Source organism: Canis lupus, chromosome 14, assembly GCF_003254725.2.
Source record: "Canis lupus dingo isolate Sandy chromosome 14, ASM325472v2, whole genome shotgun sequence".
NCBI classification, from domain to species: Eukaryota; Metazoa; Chordata; class Mammalia; order Carnivora; family Canidae; genus Canis; species Canis lupus.
This window is the reverse complement of record NC_064256.1, coordinates 36,684,710-36,705,093: the sequence shown is the minus strand read 5'-3', so window position 1 is coordinate 36,705,093 and position 20,384 is coordinate 36,684,710. Positions and strand designations below refer to the sequence as shown.

Here is a 20,384-nt window from a genome sequence, read left to right as displayed (position 1 = left end):
CTTCTCAATTATTTTATTAGAATAAAGACTAATCAACTTGTATTAAGATACACAAAAATAGTAATGGGTGAAAGTTTTCTCAAGGTAAAGTTTTAAAAGAAGGGAGGGCCTGGTATTTCTCACAGACACATTTAATAAATAGTTAAGTGGGATTATACTTATGTTAGCTTCAGGACCTAAGAGATATTTGATATAATCAATCAATGGATATTTTTATTGGTAGTTATATCCTCAATTTTTTGAATTCTTCCATTGAAAGTCTAAAAAATTGTGGTTGAGTATACAAAAGAGAAGTATGTATGGGCCATTGATAATAGCAAATAGGAATTCTGAAGTTACAGTCTCACTTCCAGGCTTGTAGAGAATACGCGTCTCTTTTCAACTGTCCAATAAAAGAAATAAAAAAAATAAAAATCAAGGAAAGTGTTAGAACTACAGACCAAAAATAAAGTGCTAAGAGTCATTCCACGTTTGCCATATACTAGAAACAATGCTATGGTCTCCTAAATGAAATCATGATTCTCCTGTCTCTCTATACATCAAAATAGCCACCTTTATTTTAATTTAAAATATTTTATATCAAAATGTACTTTAATTACTTTTTTAAAAAAGATTTATTTACTCATGAGAGACACAGAGAGAGAGAGAGGCAGAGACACAGGCAGAGGGAGAAGCAGGCTCCATGCAAGGAGCCTGACGTGGGACTCAATCCCAGGTCTCCAGGATCACGTCCTGGGCTGAAGGTGGTACTAAACTGCCGAGTCACCCAGGATGCCTGTTTAATTACCTTTTTAAAAAACTGAAGTATAGTTGACACACAATATTACATTAGTTTTAGATATACAACATAGCAATCCAACAAACCTGTATGTTATGCTATGCTCACCACAAGTATAGCTAGGTTTTTTGCTTTTAACTGTAAAAATAAATACTATAGTAGGCTTTGGAAAGCTGTAGTATATATAGACTTATAAACTAGGATTTCAATTTTTAAAAAAATATTTTATTTATTTTAGAGAGAGAGAAAGAGAGAGAGAGCGCGCACGTGCACACAAGCAGAGAGAGCAGTAGAGGGAAAAGGAGAAGCAGGCAGGGAGCCTGATGTGGCACTTGATCCCAGGACTCTGGGATCACGAGCTGCACCAAAGGCAGATGGTTAACAGACTGAGCCACCCAGGTGCCCTTGACTTCAATTTTTGCTTGGAAAGAAGCATCATATTTATAGATTCCCTGCTCTTGATTCAAAAGGATCCTGAAAAATTAAAAAAAAAAAAACAAAAAACGCTGAAGTTAAATAGCTACTTAAATGTCAAGAGTCTTAACATTATCTGGTGTGAAATAGATGAGTAGGTATATCAATCTCTTAAGTACAATGCCATTTGTATTTATTGGACTGTGCTGCAAAGGCCATGAAGCCTTGGGGTACCTGCCAGATACCCAATCTTTACTGAGAAAGGAAGCCAGATGTCTTTGTAAGAAAATCAGCCTACAGAGATGGAGGAATGTGCCAGAGACAGATGAGCTGAGAGCAGCCCAACAGATGGTGTTTAATCAATCCAACTCTGATCTTCCTTACTTGGAGAGGTCTTTTTGTTATCTGCCAGCATATTTACTCTATGAATCATGGTGTTAAGTATTACAGTAAGAAGGAGAAGCCTTCTTTGGTAAGTCCTTCTCTCCCAAAATAGAGGAGGAACTGCTGCTTTGTAAGAACTGTCAAGACCGGTACTTCTAATTGCTGTGGCAGCACCAGGCCTGATCTTACTGGACCAGACTGAAACGACGACTAAAACTTGTCATACAGCTAACACTTTGACTAATGTGGATTTCTGTTAGTCTACTCAGATAATTAAATGGGATTTCTTTTCAGCTGGCAGGGAAAATAAAATAATTTCATGGTCTGACCTCAAGCATCTCTCATGGTCTGACCTCAAGCATCTCTTGACTCCCTATATGCTATAATCTAAGCTGCAGTAGCCTTGGTCTATCTCACTTTACCAAAGGTAGTCATATATGGTTTTGTATATTCATGTCCATAATATTGATCAGTTCTGGAGAACAGGACATGGTAAGACAGAGGTTTATCCTAGAATACAATCATCACTACAAAGTTCCTAGATGTCCACAGGTCTAGAGATGGGGTTGGCAAATTATGACCTGTAGACCAACTAGGTCTAGCCCACTGCCTGTTTTTGTCAATAAAGTTTTATTGGAACACAGCAATGTCCATTTGTTCATGCAGTTTATGGCTGCTTTCCTGCCACAGCATCAGAGTTGAGCAGTAATGACAGAGACTGTGTAGCCTACAAAACTGAAAATATTTATTAAGTGGTCTTTTACAGAAAAAAAGTTTGTCAAGTTCTGCTATGGCATGCTGGTATATAGCTCCTTGGAAACAAAGAATATACCTTGTTGCCCCAAGTATCTCCTACATATTACAGATGGCATATCCTGTAACTGGATGTCCCACTTATATACTTTTACTGGGTAAACCAAAAGGCTGCCAGTTGCAAGTAAAAGCAAGAGCAGGAGACAGCTAAGAGGGACAGGCTACAGTAAAATAGCTTGGCTGCTCAGATTATTTTGTGATCTCGGGACATCAGCATGCTGCTTAGTTTGGGTCATGTTCCAACAGAACTACAGAACGTGATGGCTTGGATTCTGGAGCCAGGCCTACCTCCTTTAAGCAGCTACTATTTTCTTCAGTAAATAGCCCCTGGCTAGCCACTAGGTCTTGACAGACAGCAAATGTTTGACCAAGGGAAACCAGATGGCCATATTATTAACACATTTGAACAGTTTTACCTAATCTACCAAATCACAAATAACATGCCTTCGACTAGTAATTTGGGATTTAAACATAACCCTGGGCTTTTGGAGGTCTCGAAGGTGCAGAATACAAAATGAACTAATTCTACCCTTTCCTAGGAGGCCTTCTGCCTCAACCAGGGCTGTGTATTCATAGAGGCAGTCCCTATAAATCAGCTGATAAACATGAGACTGAGCCCAGTTCCTCCGTGACAGTACTAGCCAAGAGTAAACTGCTAGAGCATTATAGTCTGTTCCAAAGTGGTACTGAAGGATGATTCAGAAGCAACCTTCTGACCCGGCAGAATTTTAAGCAGTGCCTTTGATCTTCCATTATACCATTCAGGAGGGAAAGGCTAAGGTCAGTTTTTACCAATTCTAGATAGTGGCTAATGGTTTACCCAGATGGATGCAGACCTGAAATAAGTAACAATGTAAGACTGTGGACAAAAAGATTTGAGGAAGGATAATGTAGATGACCCTTTAAAAAGGACACAAATTTGCATCTCCTATGAATTCTTACCAGAGTGCCCACAATTGCAGCAAAGTCTCTTAATAATCATGTGGATAGTACTGCATCTCTATCTTCCTTCATCAATCTGAGGCTTGCTCAATGGGTTTATGAGTGACTACAGGGTAGTGATAGAGGCTGCATAAGCCAGCCGCTATGGAAGCTAATGTACTTCCTCTCCCTAAGGCCACTGTGGCTATCCACTACTGGACAGTGCCCACTTTGTCAGGAATACTGACCAAGCCTGAGCCCTTGATTTGTTACCCCATCTTGAGGGAACCAGTTAGTCACCCAATACCAGGCTAACTATACTGGGACCCCCCCCCCCCCCAATTGTTAAAGGGACAGTGCTCTGCCCTCATTGGAGTTGATACTGATTCTGGATTTGGATTGGCCTTTACTCTGTTTTACACTCTTGACATCACCATATGTGTTTTTATAAATGTTTTGTTCATTGCTACTACAGTATTAAGTATCAGATAAATACGTGATATGAAGAGGATGCTCTGGACTCATCAAGTATCAACCAAAATGGGCCAACAAAATGATGAAAGAGACCGTTACATGCTTAGATTCAACACCAGTTACAGGTGATATCTTTTAGGACTGTGATATTTGCTTTGCCTCAGCAATACATGCAGTACCAGCAAAATACGGTATTATCTCTTTCATAGCCAAAACACACAGGTCTAAAAATCAAGGAGGTAGTAATTGAGTGGACTCAAAGTTTTAACTAATAATCCATTAAGAAAAATTGTTTCTAGACCCATGACTCAGGCTTTGCTGGCCCAAATGGCATAACATATACTGGAAAACACATTAAAATTGGTGATCATTTCTAGATGGTGGAGTTAGAGGTAACTTTATCTTTTTGTTATTTTCTAGGTTTTCCAATTTTTCTAGAATAAGTATACATTATTTTACATTAAAACATAATTACTAAAGAAAAAATAAACACATATAGCTTCATAATAAATTCATTGAAAATAGCACATGAGGAAAGCAAAGAGTTGCTAACAAAATGAGATAAAATACAAGAACTAGTTTTCCACTTTCTCTGATAGTGGTTATTATACAGTGCTCCAGGGCAATTATGGAAACATTTAAAATCTGACTAAGCCTCAATTGCCTTATTTGTTAAATGAAGAGAATTCTATATCTCAAAAGATACGTGAAAGAACACATAAACTAACTTCTCTAAAGGAAAGAGCTATTATTACTAGTGGTGGGTGAGTGGTTATGTGCTCAGAGCTTTCAAAAGCATAAACAATAAAAAGAAGTTACCTTTGGGTTAAAATATCTACAAGACTGTGGCTGGGAGCCTCCAAATAGGGCTATGCGGTAGTCATGTTTCTTTCTTCTGGGCCTTGTGCCTTCTACCAATTCTTCTCGATCCTCTGGAGACAGCAGATGATACCTCATTCCACCTGTAGAAAAACACATGGCAACTTTTCAAGAACTTCAGGTAGTTTAATGCTTTGAAAAGGAAATAATCAATATCCTAGTGCTTTCGTTTCTGTAACTGTTTTTCTATTATCTCTCTATTGCATTTAAGGAAAGAGTGAGGGGCAAAGAGGCAGGAAAACGTGTAATGGGTTCTGAGTCCTAACCAGTTTATTATTCTCAGCAGTCACTAAGAACTCCCCCCCCCATCCACTTACTACATACTGGTCAATTATCTGGCTCTTCAAGCAATAGCTGCCAAAATAATAATGACAAATTTAGATATCCTAACCTAGTAGTTTCTCAATATTAACTGTGCATTAGAATCACCTAGAAAATCTTTGAAATGGCCACAGACCCATCAAATAAAAAATTCTGTTGGTAGGGTCCAGGCACTAGTATTGTCACTTAAAATGTGGTTCAAAGGCCAGCAGCTTCAGCATCTGGGAGTTTGTTAGAACTACTGAATCTCAAAATCTACTAAGCTTAGTGAATCAGAACCTACATTTTTTTTTAAAGATTTTATTTATTCATGAGAGAGAGAGAGAGAGAGAGAGAGAGAGAGAGGCAGAGGGAGAAGGAGAAGCAGGCTCTGTGCAGGGAGCCTGATGTGGGACTTGATCCCGGGTCTCCAGGATCATGCATGCCCTGGGCTGAAGGTGGCGTTAATCCACTGAGACACCCCAGAATCTATGTATTTATTTAACAAGATTTCAAGGTAATTCAGATGCACATAAAGCTTTCAGAAGTAGATGCCTTAGATGATTTTTTTATATTTATTTATTTGAGAGAGGAAGTGAGAGAACACATGAGAGTAGAGAAATTAAGCCACCAACTCTTGGTTCTGGATCAGGTTTTGATTTCATAGCTGTGAGATTGAGCCCTGTTGTCTGCTGGAGATTCTCTCTCCCTCTCCCTTTGCCCCCTCCAGCTTGTACTCTCTCTCTCTCTCTCTCTCTCAAGTCAATAAATAAATCTTAAAAAAAAAAAAAAAAAAAAAAGACCCCAGGGGAAGCTAAGGCAAAAATCACAGCCATGAAAAAAAATTCAAACCACATAAAATCTTAAGTTAAATCACTGCATGCTGCAGAAAAAACCAAACCAAAAGACAATAACTAGCAAAATATTAATCATATAACAAATTTGAAAGATAATCAATTAATAAAATTAAGACCAGTTACTAATAGAAAATTCCATTAAGTAACTGAACACAGTTACAAACAACTCTTAGCCATATGAAAAGAAATTCAAGCTCTAGTTAGAGAAATACAAGTTAAATCACACTTTTTCACTTAATAGATTGGCCATGATCAAACTGTCTGGAACACAGGGTATAATATACATGTGGGGAAACACACAATGTTTCCTACACATTGCTGGTGGGGACATGGACAGGTACAAACTATTTGGAGGGTAATATATTATGATCCCCTCAAATTACAAATGCATATACACTTTTTTTTTTAAGGTTTTATTTATTTATTTGATGGAGAGCATGAGCAAGCATGAGCAGGGGGAATGGCAGCAGGAAAAAGCAGACCCCCTGCCAAGCAGGGGCCTCAGAGCAGGGCTCATCCTAGGACAGTGGGATCATGAACTGAACCGAAGGCAGATGCTTAACCAACTGAACTACTCAGGTGCCCTGAAATGCACACACTCTTTTGTCAGTAATTCTTCTAGGAGTTTATCAACCTAAACTTCAGTCAGGGAAGTGGTTAAAAATTACTGTATATTCATACAATGGAATATTATATGTGGCTGTTAAGAAAATAAAAAAGGGTAATATGTACCCATGGAATGATCTCTAAGACCTAATCTGGTATGAAAAAAAAGCAGTATGTAGCAGAGTACACAGTAAAATAACATTTGTTTTAAAATTTTATATTTTATGTATATATACACATAGGTATAGATATAATTTGTACAAGTATATGTAAGCAAATGTATATGCAAACTACCTGTGGAAGGATATATAAGATAGCAATAGTAACCTTCAGCATGAGAGGATAAGGGAGTAGAGAGCAGGAGTACTGGAGATATCTACTTTTCGCTATATATCCTTTTGTGTCTTTTTGAACTATATATGATGTGCACTATTACTGATCCAACAATAAAATAATGTCAACAATTCTTAACACATGCAAAAAAAACACTCTGAAAAAAAAAGAAATATTTAATTACTATTCAAAACTCATTAAACAAATGATTAGAAAAGAAATAGATGAAAGAAGAATTAGTGAGCTGGAATATAGATTTCAAGAATTATCCCAAATGTAACACAGAGACAAAGAATGAAAGGAAAGACTTGCCAACTTTTCTAATTAAAATTCCCAAAGTAGTGGCATTATTTGAAATGGCTGAGAATTTTCTAAACGATGAAAAACACAGATCACTGGACTCAGGAAACAAAGAAATATCAAGCAGGATAAACCAAAGAAATGAATGTCCAGAAGCATTTGGTGCTAAACACCAAATATGAAGAAAAGCTCTTATAAAAAGCTACAGAAAAAAATTCGGATCATGTACAAAGAATGACAACCAAACTAACAGCAAGGATCAACAAGAATGATGAAGGCAGGATGAAATAATATCTTCAAAGTATTTGATCTAGAATTACATGCCCAGTTAACCTTTAAGAACAGCATGAAAAAAAAAAAGGCATTTCCAGATAGCCAAAACAATTTATAACAAATAGACTATAAAATGTATGAACTTTGTGAAAGATGTTCTTTAACAATTCTTTAGTATTTACTGAAAGTTGTCAAATTTTGTAAAATTGTCATTTGTATTTTTTATGATCTAATTTTTTTATCTAGTTAACTTATCAGTCACTGACAAAGTTGTATTATATTCACCCACTGTACTAAATTTGTTTCTTCTGTAATTCTGATAATTTTTCTTTTATATATTTTGTGGGCTTAAACTCAATATGAGTTTAGCAATGTTTTCTTCCTAGTGAATGGAACCTTTTCTCTTTATGTAGTGATCTTTTTCCCTAATAATGATTGTTGCCTTCCTATATTTTATTAGATGGTTATATAACTAACCTATCTTTTTATATGGTTAGTGTTTTCCTGGCTTATTTTTATCCTTTTATGTCTTTTCAAACACTTTGTGTCTTTATGTTTTAGTTAGATCTTTTGAAAACAATATATAGCTTGATTTTCTTTTTTAAACCCTGACTATCTTTTAACAGGTAAATTATATTCCATATAATTTAAAGTACTATTTATAATTTTTTCTAATACCTTATTTTGCACTTTTGGTTCATCTCAAGTTTTCTATGTTTCTTTCTTGTCTCCTTTTGGGTTGAGGCTTTTTCTCTTCATTTTTCCTTCTACTAGAGAATTTTTATACACTGTGTCAGTCTTTTTAATAGTTATCTATTTTAATATATGTACCTTAGACATTAATATTTCTACCCTCCTCCAGAAGAAAACAAGGATCTTAGGACAATTTAATTCAATTTATATATTTATGTGTTTAGTTGTTCTGTATTTTTTTTTATTTAAAACATTTTTTTTTTTAATTTTTATTTATTTGTGATAGTCACAGAGAGAGATAGAGAATGAGGCAGAGACACAGGCAGAGGGAGAAGCAGGCTCCATGCACCGGGAGCCCGACGTGGGACTTGATCCCGAGTCTCCAGGATCGCGCCCTGGGCCAAAGGCAGGCGCCAAACTGCTGCGCCACCTAGGGATCCCTGTTCTGTATTTTAGTTCTCTTTTTTAACCTTCCAAATGGGGCATGATAATTTCATTTTTTAAATTTTTAAATTAATTTTTAAAACGATTTTATTTATTCATGAGAGACACAAAGAGAGAGGCAGAAACATAGGCAGAGGGAGAGGCAGGCTCCCCATGGGGAGACTGATGCGGGACTTGATCCCAGGACCCCAGAATCATGACCTGAGCCAAAGGCAGATGCTCAACCACTGAGTCACCCAGGTGCCCCTATTTTTAAAATTTATTTGACAGGGAAGTGAAGGAGAGGGGATGTGAGAGAGAGAGAGAGCGTGTACAAGCAGGGGCAGTGGCAGACAGAGGGAGAGGGAGAAGCAGACTCCCCACAGATCATGGAGCCCGATGCAGGACTAATCCCAGGTCCCCAAGATCATGATCTGAGCTGAAGGCACATGCTTAACTGACTGAGCCACCCAGGCACCCCTAAATGTGCCATTTTAAGACCTTTTTTTCTTTTTTCTTGAAAGCCATCCCAAACAAGGAAGCAAGAAACAAACACAAACTCTACCTTTTTGATAACAGAAGATCTGTAACCCTAAAACTCAGTTAATGAAGAGAGGTAGCAGATAGAATGCTAAACCAAAATGGATATGGAAGGAGATACCAATAAGCAGCAAGCCAAATTATCCTGCAGAACTCTGGAAAGATTTAGAATTAGAGATAGGAAGTACCCCAGAGAGTGTACTGGGGATGAAAATAAGAGAACTCTAAAATTCTGAATAAACAACATTTGAACTGCCAGTCTCCTTCCCCTCCTACACAGTCAGGTAACCTGCCATGACTTTTCCACTGTAGGATATGAGGACTGGTCTTTAGAGATATTCCAGTCTCGAGGAATCACACAGAGAAGGGTATGAGCCTGAAGACAAGGATTAAGTCAAAGTTTATGTATCAAAATATTCACTACCCAGGTCTCAAATGCCTGCACCCAGCTACCTGAGAAAATATCTACAGATACTGACACTTGAGGGCTCCTCAATTTAAAAACTGTGTTTACACGGATTATTCTATGGTTCAGCCCAAGAAGTGAGAAGCCCATTCACATATACAGCGTTATCTACTGATTTTATAATAACTTACTCTTATAACTATGACTCACAGATGATACCAAACATTTAAGAAAACCTTCAATAGCAATGAAGAAAAAAACAAAATTCAAAAGTAATATAGAAAAGGCAGACAAGGAAGCATGAAAGCCAACATAATGCTATTTCAGAATAAGGTATTACAGCCATGAAATAAGAAGTTCTAGAATAAGTTAAAGCTCACAGAAATTAAAAATAGCTGAAATAAAAGTGTTGACAGAAAAATTAACGCTATCTCCCAGAAGACAGAACAAAGAGAAAAGATGGATAACAAGGGAGACAAGAAAAGGGCAGCCCCGGTGGCACAGCGGTTTGGCACCGCCTGCAGTCCAGGGCGTGATCCTGGAGACCCTGGATCGAATCCCACATCAGGCTCTCTGTATGGTGCCTGCTTCTCCCTCTGCCTGTCTCTGCCTCTCTCTCTCTCTCTCTCTGTGTCTCTATGAATAAATAAATAAAATCTTTAAAAAAAAAAAAAGAGAGAGACAAGAAAAGATTAGACTCATCTGCTGAAGAATCACAATAACAATAGAGAATAGAGAAATCTATTGAAAAGATAGAGAATACCTAACATGATAACTTAAAAAAATGCATACCCAGTTACCTTATTGTGAACTTCCAAAACATCAGGGATATGAAAAAAAGATTTTTTAAAGATTTGTTATTTATTTGAAAGAGAGAGTGTGCATATCCATGAGTAGTGGGGTGAGGGACAGAGGGAGAGACTCTTCAAGCAGACCCCCTGCTGAGTGCAGAGCCTGAGGCCAGGCTTGATTTCAGAACCCAAGAGATCATAACCTGAACAGAAACCAAGAGTTGGATGCTTAACTGACTGAGCCACCCAGGTGCCAACCGCACCCCCCCCCCCCAAAAGATTTGAAATGCTTACATAGAAGAATAAAAAATAAAATGATCAGATTGGCATCAGATTTCTCAATAACACTGGAAGCTAGTTAATAATGGTACAATGCCTTCAAAATTCTAACTGAAAATTATTTTCAATATAATTCTATACCCCATTTAAGAATCCTTCAATGTTTTATGATAAAATAAAGATAAGAGATTCATCAAGTCTCCAAATATTTACTATCATACCTACTTTCTCAGGAACCTTTTAGGGGATATATTCCATTCAACAGAGAGAATTAAGAAAAGGGAAGAAATGGGGTCCACAAAGATAGTGGGTCTAAGTAAAGCAGAGGTGTGATAGGACATCCCAAGATAGAGAAGGGAAGTCCAGGACAAGTGTGCCTTAAGGTTAGAGTGCAAACAGTCCATACTGTAATATGTAGAAGGCAGTCTCTATCAAGGATGTTTCTAAGAAATAAAAGAAAAACAACAGACTGTCTAATTGTACAATTTTATTAAGGAGCATTTTATAGAGGGGTTGGGACTTAGCCTGCAAATCAAGAAAAACTAAGTAAAAAATATCACAGTTATTAACTCTGGGCCAAAAAAGAAAAAAGAAAAATGATCACAGTATACTATCTGGCTGAATATAAAGGAAACACTAGAAACAAAAGTGCACGAAAGTTATCATACACAAAAGAAGATAAGGTAGAAGTAATTTTTACCTTCTATCACACACGTCCCTAAAAAATAAGGGCTAGGGCTAAGTCTCCTCCAAGTAGACAGCTGAGAACCCCAATGGACTAATTATCTAGAAGAGCTAAGTCTTGAATGTTTCCCCTGGTGCCGAGTCTGATCCATTCTAAAGGGCTGAAGCTCAAAAGAAACTGGCTACAGGATCAGGTTATAAATGGACAGTAAGGCAACTTACTTATGACCATCTTAAGGCATTCAGGATTGTCTTGAATAAGTGGTTCAGCTTGTACTGTTTTACTTAAGAAATTCTTTGATATAAGAGGAAACCTGACTTTAGCAAGGATATCAACCATAAATGGCTGGCGATTAGGCTCATCGTATTTCAACCATCTGACAGCAGCATCATAAACCTAAAGGGGGAAAAATAGCATAGTAAAGTTCTTAGAAGGTAGCAACATTTCCAATGACCTACATTTACTCTTACACTGAAGGTTGGAGGAGGATATCATAAAGACACAACCATTTATTCCCAATATTTTATTCAGATATTTTCTTTCATTCCCAAACACTTGCCTGTACTTATATACTGTTCTACTGATTCTCATAATGTTTTTTAGAACAAATTATTACTATATAATGTAATGATAGGAAGGATACTGAATTTATGATTTTTTAAAATATAGCTTTTCAGAAGGAGCTATGATGTACATTTCTACTGGAAAAATATCTATTGGTCAATGACAGTTTCAATATATATTTACTTGGTACCAGGAAAACAGGTTAATTTCTTAAGGGGACTTCTATTCCAAAAGATATGAAGGTCATCTATGATTTTATTTTAATATGATATTCCTGAACTGTGAATTGATAGACTTAGCTGCTTTCCAGAAACTTTAAATTTTAAAATTTAAAATTAAAAAAAAACATCATAGGATATTTATATTTGAATTATTTTCAAAATAGTACTATAGCATTCATTTACCTTTACCAAACAAGTCCAAGTTTATCAACACAATTTAATGTGTAAATCACTCACTTTTTGTTTTTGTTGTAAGTAGGCTCCATGCCCAGGGGTCCCTGGTGGTGGTGCAGTCAGTTAAGCATTTGACTCTTGGTTGTGAGCTCAAACCCTGGGTTGGCTCTGTGGTCAGAGTCCGCTTAAGACTCTCTCCCTCTATCACTCTCACATCCTCTGTCCCTCCCACTCATGCACATGCTCTCTCAATAAATCTTTTTTTTTTTTTTTTTAAATAAGTAAATAAAGTAGGCTCCATGCCGCCCAACATGGGACTTGAGGTCATTGCCCTGAGATCAAGAGTTGCATGCTCTACCAACTGAGCCAGCCAGGCGCCCCACAAATCATGAATTTAAACACAATGAAAACATAAATATACATATCTGCTACATACATACATGTCTGAGCTGCTTAAATTGGTGTTAATATGGCCTAAGTTCTAATCTCCATATGAATTTTTAATAGGGATTGGCCTATTTTTTTAAAATAAACTTTTAATTTTGGAAAAATTTTAGATTTACAGAAAAGTTGCAAAGATAGCACAGAGTCCTCAAATACCCTGGACCCAACTGTTAAAATGTTACACTAGTATGATACTCTTATCACAACCAATAAATCAGTATTGGTCCATTACTAACTAATGTCCATACTCCCAAAACTTCAGTTTTTTATCCAATTTTTTTCTCCATCTCATAATCCCATAACAGATACCACATCACATTTACTCATCATGTCATCTTAGAATCTTCTAGACTATGACAGTTTCTCAGACTTTCCTTTATTCTGATGACTTTGACAATTTTGAGTTCTGGTCAGGTATTTTGTAAAATGTCACTCAATTTGGGTTTGTCTGATGTTTTTCTCATGATTAGATGGGATTACAGTCTTCTGGGAGGAAGACCATAGAGATGCCATGCCATTCTCCTTACATTATATGAAGGGTGCATGATATCAACATGACTTATCACTGAAAATATTAACCTGTGAGTAGTGCTCATCAGGTTTGATGACCTGTATGTAGCATTTGCCAGCTTTTCTTCAAACTCAAGTGACTTTTTAGTTCGCTTTCTGTAATGCATATAAGTCAGTTAATTTTAAGGTCATAGAACTGAGGTGATTTTTGTTTTTTGCCTCCAGATTCAACCTGTCAACGAATATAACTTATGACTGCGCCATTAAGAAGACCAAAGAAAAATGGCTCAGTGCAAATCTCTTATCTTTAGAACAAAAGTAACTCAAACCATATGATCTTACAGAACCTCTATTAGTTTTCTATTGCTGATGTAACAAATTATCACAAATTTATTGGTTTAAAATACAGAGAAGGATGTGGGACTGCAAATAGGAATTAACTGAGTGTCAGAGTGTCTGTGTTAGTCCACCTAGCTTCCAAATGCCTGTGCCAGCTTATACCTCTAGCAGTTTATTTGACAGTTCTGGAGACTGAGTCCAAAATGGCTCACACTGGGTTAAAATCAATGTGTCAGCAGGGCTGTCCTGAAGGCTCTAGAGGAGAAAGTATTTCCTTGTCTTTTCCAGACTCTAACAGCTACCTGCATTCCCTGGCTTGTGGCCTCTTCCTCCGTCTTCAAAGCCAGCAATCACTGACTCTTTCCCACTCTTGACACTGACTCTTCTACCTCCCTCCTCCACATTTAAGGACGCTCATGATTACACTGGGCCCACCTGGATAATCTCATCTCAAAGATCTTTACCTTAACCACATCTGCAAATTTCCAGTAGCCATGTAAGGTAACACACTCATAGGTTCTGGGGAGTAGGATGTGGACATCCTTGGAGGGGAAGCACTGTTCTTCCTATCATGGTATCCAATAGTTTTATTTCTATCAAATGGCCTATCTCTCAAATAGAAAGCCCGTAAAAGCACCGGAGAGTTACTTTTCCTATGTAAGAGATTTTGGAATATTCTGTTTAATGTAAAGAACACATACCCTCCTAATATGATTCTTTTCCTTGTCAGGTATCCAAACATGAAACCTAAGAAATCAATAAGGATATTTTTACTAAGAAAAACATGAGAAGACAATTTAGTCACCTGATCCTCTGCTCTCACAGTCAGAGTGTCCTGATTGAGGAGATGTGTAACTCGCTTGACATCAAGTTGCAGAAATTCATCAGTTTTATAAACTTCAGTAAAATGCTGATGGATAAAGTCATCTGCAGTTGCTTTCAATTCAGGACAATCCAGACACTCAGCTAACACACTTATACCTAAATACAGAAGAAAATAAATGAATAGAAAATCACTTTAAAAAGCCCCCAAACATACACTGAAGAAAAAGTATGACTCTGGGAAAGTGAGGCTGAATGAATTTCATAAATTTGGATCCTTTTCTGTTCTACTGATTTGTTTATTCTTATTTCAATAGTATACTGAGTTAAGTATGGCTGATTTTGTTACTTTGTAGGAAAAGTCCCTTCAATATTTTTTCACATTTTTCTTAACTGTTAAACATTTTCTCTTGAAAATAAATTTTAAAATAAGCTTATAACATTCTACTGTAAAAAATCCTGATATGATTTTAATTAGGATTGCACTGAATTTCTGGATTACTTTAGGGACAGCTGATTGTTCCACAACATGGAGGAGCTACTCTTAGGAACATGGCATGGATCTCCATTTATTCAGATTTTTTATGATGTTCAATGTAATTACACAGCTTTTTTAGGATTTATTTTTAGAGAAAGAAAGGGAGCACGAGTAGGGGATGGGCAGAGGGAGAAAATCTTGAGGAGACTCTCCACTGAGCACAGAGCCCAAAGTGGGGCTTGATCCCATGACCTGAGATCATGACCTGAGCTGAAATTCAGAGGAGGACACTTAAGTGACTGAGCCACCCAGGTGCCCCTATACAGCATTCTTTTTTTACAAGTTTTTATTTGAATTCAATTTAAATGACATATACTGTATTATATATATATATATATACTGAACTGTGTATATATTTATATATATATATATACACTGTATTTTTACAAGTTTTTATTTGAATTCAATTTAAATGACATATACTGTATTTCGAGGTAGAATTTAGTGATTCACCAGTTAAATATAACACCCAGTGCTCATTACTGCAAGTGCCCTCCTTAAAAAAAATAATAATAATGCCCATCACCCAATTACCCCATCCCCCCTCCCCACCTCCCTACACAGCTTTCTTTATATAAACGCTTACACATTTTCCATTCAGCCTTTTCCTAGCTATTTCGTTTTTTGTTTGAGAAGGAAGTGTCCCCTCAATTAGTTGTTAATATTAAGGAATCTGAAAAGTGCTGTCAATGAACCAAATCCAGCCCACAGCCAGCTATAGGGGTCAGCAGCTGAAGATAGTTTTCATATTACTAAAGGGTCATTAAAAAAAAAAAAAAGTGAGGCAGAGGGAAAGGGAAAAGGAGGAATAGTGACAAGGACCACATGTGACATGTGCATGGCATAGAGTCTAAAATTTTTACTATCTGGTCTTTTACAGAAAAAGTTTGCCAATCTTTCTAAATAAAGTCACTGATAATTGTGTGTGATCCTTTCGCAGGCCTCCCTTCAAAGTCATAAGTCGAATTTTTTTCAGTTCATTATCTTTGATTTTCCATGTTTCAACTCATGTTGTCTTCAGGTATAAGTTTTGATGTTTTCAGATTTATACCATAGAGGTTCTCATAACTGATGCCTGCCAACGAACTTGTCAAATCACTAGGCATTTTCGAATACTAGTCAATGCCATGGCATGCTAGATGCTCATGGTGAGCAGTCTGCTATATCTGTATACTTATGCTATCAGCAACAAGATGGTATTTTCACCAAGAATCAGTATTTGTTTACTAATTAATTTATGGCAGTTGAATGTGTTGTCATTATACAACCCAAATAAATACCATGCAAATCAATAAAACATGAATGTGAAAACAAAGTAGTTACTCCTATGAAAATTAATCTTAAGGTTTCAGACAGACTTGAGAAAAGCTCAAATTAGAAATGATGAAGATAAGTAATAAGATCTGAAAATATTGCACAATTCTAGGGGGATTCTTTTTTTTTTTTTTTTTAAAGCTTTTAAGAGAGAGTGAAAGAGAATGAGTTGAAGGACAAGCAGGGAGAGGGATAAGCAGACTCCCCGTTGAGCAGGGAGTCTAAAATGGGACTCAATCCTGGGACCATGAGATCATGACGCAAGCCAAGGTCAGCCACCCAGGCACCCCTCTAGGGGGATTCTATACTCAGACTCTCTCACTAAATTCTCAATTCATTTCAAGGAAACTAAAAATTTAAAAAAAAATTATATATATCACTAGTGTGATTTATGAAAAACAAACACAGATAAGTATTGAAATAATAGGTATGGCCTCAAAGACTGGAAGACTGGTATGTAATATGTATACATAAGTATTAACATAATAACGTTAATACATTAGTATACACATTACGTTAAAGTAACTACCTTCATAGCAAAGAATAATCACTCACTGTTTTAATGGCATTTTATGGATTATATGTATGGAGGCTCCATAGGGATTGAACTCACGACCCTGAGATCAAGACTGGAGCTGAGATTAAGAACTGGACACTTAACTGACACAGCCACTCAGGCATCCCTAACAACATTTTAATTTTTTTTAAAGATATGTATGTGGTAGGTAGGTATTCATTCATTCATTCATTCATTCATTCATTCAGAGATGGCAAACAGGGTAAGGATAGAGGGAGAGGGAGAGAGAATCCCAAATACAGTCTTTACGGAGTGTGGTGTCCCAGATGGGGCTCGATCTCACAACCCTGAGGTCATGACCTGAGCTGAAATCAACAGTCAGCTGCCCAAACAACTGACCAGGTGCACTGCTTAGTGACATTTTAAATTAGCCAACTATTGTTCTGATTATGCCTGATAAGGAAACTTTTATTGTTATTTTTTTCTCTTGACAGATTGCATTTATAAACTTTCCTTTTAAGAAATACTTCAGTCACATTCCAAAGGTTTTGATTTATTCTGTGCTTATTGTCACATATTTCTATATAGCCTGTAAGTTCAGTTTTAATACTTCTTTAAAAATACCTTCCTAAAAAATAAAAATAAAAAAAAATACCTTTCTAAACAATTCTTCAGTTAAGGATCTGAGTGTTCTGGATGGAGTAGGAGGAAATAGCTTTCCTTTTGACGTTAGTTCAGCTTTATTGCACTGTAAGAAGCAGATGTAGCCTGTGTCTCTTCTCTTTGAGGTGCTCCAGATTTTCTGTGACTGAAGTATTTGTAAACACTCCAAGGGTATCCAAGAACTATTTGTATTCTTTGATTACTGGGTAAAAAATTCCATGATATCTACCTAAACAAGTCTGTGTTGTTCAAATCCTTATACTTTTTCTAAGCTTTATTTTTGAGATTTCTAGGCGATTCTTTTGTGTATGTTTAATTTTTTAAGTGAACTCCATGCCACACGTGGGGCTCAAATTCATAACCCCGAGATCAAGATTCACATGCTCCACCGACTAAGCCAGCTGGGTGCCCCTCTAGGCAATTCTATAAGTAACTCAAAAGCGTTCACTAAATTTTTTTTCTGTGTAAGTCAGTCAGTTTATTTTGCTTGTAACTAGGGAAGCTGACCAGCAAATCCCTATCTTGAGATCTTTATTACCTCTTTCTTTGCTGTGGTACTTCCCCTAATACTTTTCATAGAAGGCTATAGGTGGATTATAAGCTGTCTTTGCAATGTCTCAAATGAATGATGTTTTAAAATGTAATTCTTTTTTTCTACCTCCACCATTTGCATCTTATGCTATTATCTTATAACTTCATACTGCAGATAAAAAAGTAACATCATTCTGATTCTCTTTCTTTTCTAAATAAACTTTTATATTACTTATCTATTGCTACAGGAAAAACCACCCCAGAACTTGGTGGCTCAACGTAACAAAAATGTATTATTTCTTGCAATTCTAGGAGTCAAGTGAGTAGTTCTTTTGATCTGGGCTGGTTGATCTGTAGTTAGCTGGTTGCTCAGTTGGGAACTGGATGGTCTAGATAGGCCTCATTTACTTATCTGGTAATAGAAAAGCTGATTGGTACAGACATCAGTTAGTATAGCTCTTCTGTGCCTCAAATGGCCTCTAATCTGTTCATGATGGCAGAAGAGCCCCTGGCAGCAAAGAAGGGCAAGCCCCAATGCACAATCATTTTTAAGGCCTTTGCTCATGTCACATTTGCTACATGGCCAGCCTAGACTAGGCTTGATGGAGGAGCTACAAAGTCACATACATAAATGGTTATACATATAGGGATGGAAAGAACTGGTGGCCAATTTCTGGCTAACCTACCATACCCCCATACCCTTTCTCTCTAAAAGCTTATAAATTCTTTTTATATTAATTTTTTAAAAAGTATGGTAAAACTGGGCCACTTGGGTGGCTCAGTGGTTGAGTGTCTGCCTTTGACTCAGGGTGTGATCCCAGGTCCTGGGAAAAACATCACTAGGATATATCTAGGAGAGGAGTATCTTACTTCATCAGGTCTGTATTAGCATAATTTACTGTGAAAGGTAACGTTTTTTTTTTAAGCTCAAATAAGTTTTATTATTTTTTTGATATTGCTTTTCCTTCATCTGTTCCTTCTGGACTTCCTACTTCATATCCGTGTCTTTCATGCTTTCACTAATGATCTCCACTTCTCTGCATTTTTGTTTTGTTATTATGAAGCAGTTTTCTCTGTTTAATCTTCTTTAAGTTTGATTTTTAGGAGTATTCATTCTACTTTTCAATGCAGTTGAACTTCATGGAAAATCACACCCTCCTCTCCACCCTATTCATATGCATTTTAAGTTCTCCATTTCTGGGGAATCCCTGGGTGGCTCAGGGCGCGATCCTAGAGACCCGGTCCCACGTCAGGTTCCCTGCATGGAGCCTGCTTCTCCCTCTGCCTGTGTCTCTGCCTCTGTGTGTGTCTCATGAATACATAAATAAAATCTTTAAAAAAAGTTCTCCATTTCTTACAGTAATCTGTCTACAGGAGACATTCATTTCAAGCTGTTTAGCTTGATATTCTGTCTCTCAAACTACTGGGTTTCCTTTAATCTAGTATGATCTTTGCTCAATTCCATCAGGTACCATGGGCTCCTTTAGCATTCAAGGAAGCCAGCTTGTTGGGATCTTCTAAGCAACAGAGAATTGATAAGTGGTAAAAACAGAGTTCTCTGATCAGTTCAGGGAGAGCCATGCTCAGGGCTAAATAGAAAGCAGGCTGAATCAGTTCCCTTAGGTACTGAGAGTGCAGTTGGCAACGGGCTGGGCCACTATCTTTGCCCCAGGCTCAGTCAGAGAATCAGGCTCCCTTCTAAGCTGTTAAGCTCTTTCCTCTCAGCTTTGAAAACAATGACAGAAGGCATCCAGAAGTAAAATTCCTAAATGGTCTCAGAAGCCCAAAGCCTAAGACATGGTTAGCACAAACCTGCTCTAGGTTCCACAGTATGGTTTGTACCACCACATCCACTCCCTACTCTGGCTGTTTTTCTTTCTAGTTGAATCACCTGGTTAGAAATTTAGAGTGCTAGGGAATTAGGGAAAAATACTTAAAGTCATCATCTTCCAAAAACTTCTTTGAATTCTCTCTTTACAACAAATTTTCTGAGAATATTTATTTATATAAGGGGAAATAAGTAAAATCTCAGGAACACAAATCTTATTGATAAATGGAACCTGAGACTATGGTCCAGAGAAATAGAGGGACTCATTCCAGAATGTTCCTGTTGCACAGGTGAGATTAGAGACTGGTCTTTCTAAAGATTGTATTTATTTATTTATTTATTTATTTATTTATTTATTTATTTATTTGGGAGGGGGAATGCATGAGGAGGGGGCAGCAGAGGGAGAGGGACAAGCAGACTCCGTGCTGAGTGTGCAGCCTAACATGGGGCTCCATCTGAAGACCCCAAGATCATGACCTGAGCTGAAATCAACAGTCAGATGCTTGACTGACCCACCCAGGCACCCCCTATAGCAGTCCCTGAATTAGTATCTTAATTTATATTCTAGGATTTTTAAGTCTTCTAGTATACAACAGTTAGCACATCTGACAATGTGGAGAGGCAACATAATGTAGTAGTTAAGAACAAGATTACCTAAATTCCAACCTCAGCACCTCCACCTCCACATACTAGCTATTAGACCTCAGGCAATATAAACAACCTCAGTTCTCATCCAAGTCAGACTGCAGCAATCTTAAGTGCTTCAACAA

At 37.1% G+C, this 20,384-nt stretch overlaps 1 protein-coding gene across 9 annotated transcripts in view; it reads right to left on the bottom strand.

The window, feature by feature from the left end:
* KLHL7 (kelch like family member 7) overlaps positions 1 to 20,384 on the bottom strand; it is a 65,994-nt gene that overhangs the window by 22,102 nt on the left and 23,508 nt on the right. For all 9 annotated transcript variants that reach the window (XM_025464350.3, XM_025464353.3, XM_025464349.3 and 6 more), the window contains 3 exons: positions 14,207 to 14,382; positions 11,371 to 11,545; positions 4,604 to 4,746 (listed from right to left, as the gene is read on the bottom strand). In XM_025464350.3, coding sequence (XP_025320135.1) covers positions 4,604 to 4,746; positions 11,371 to 11,545; positions 14,207 to 14,382 — 494 coding nt within the window. The remainder of the gene's footprint in view (positions 1 to 4,603; positions 4,747 to 11,370; positions 11,546 to 14,206; positions 14,383 to 20,384) is intronic.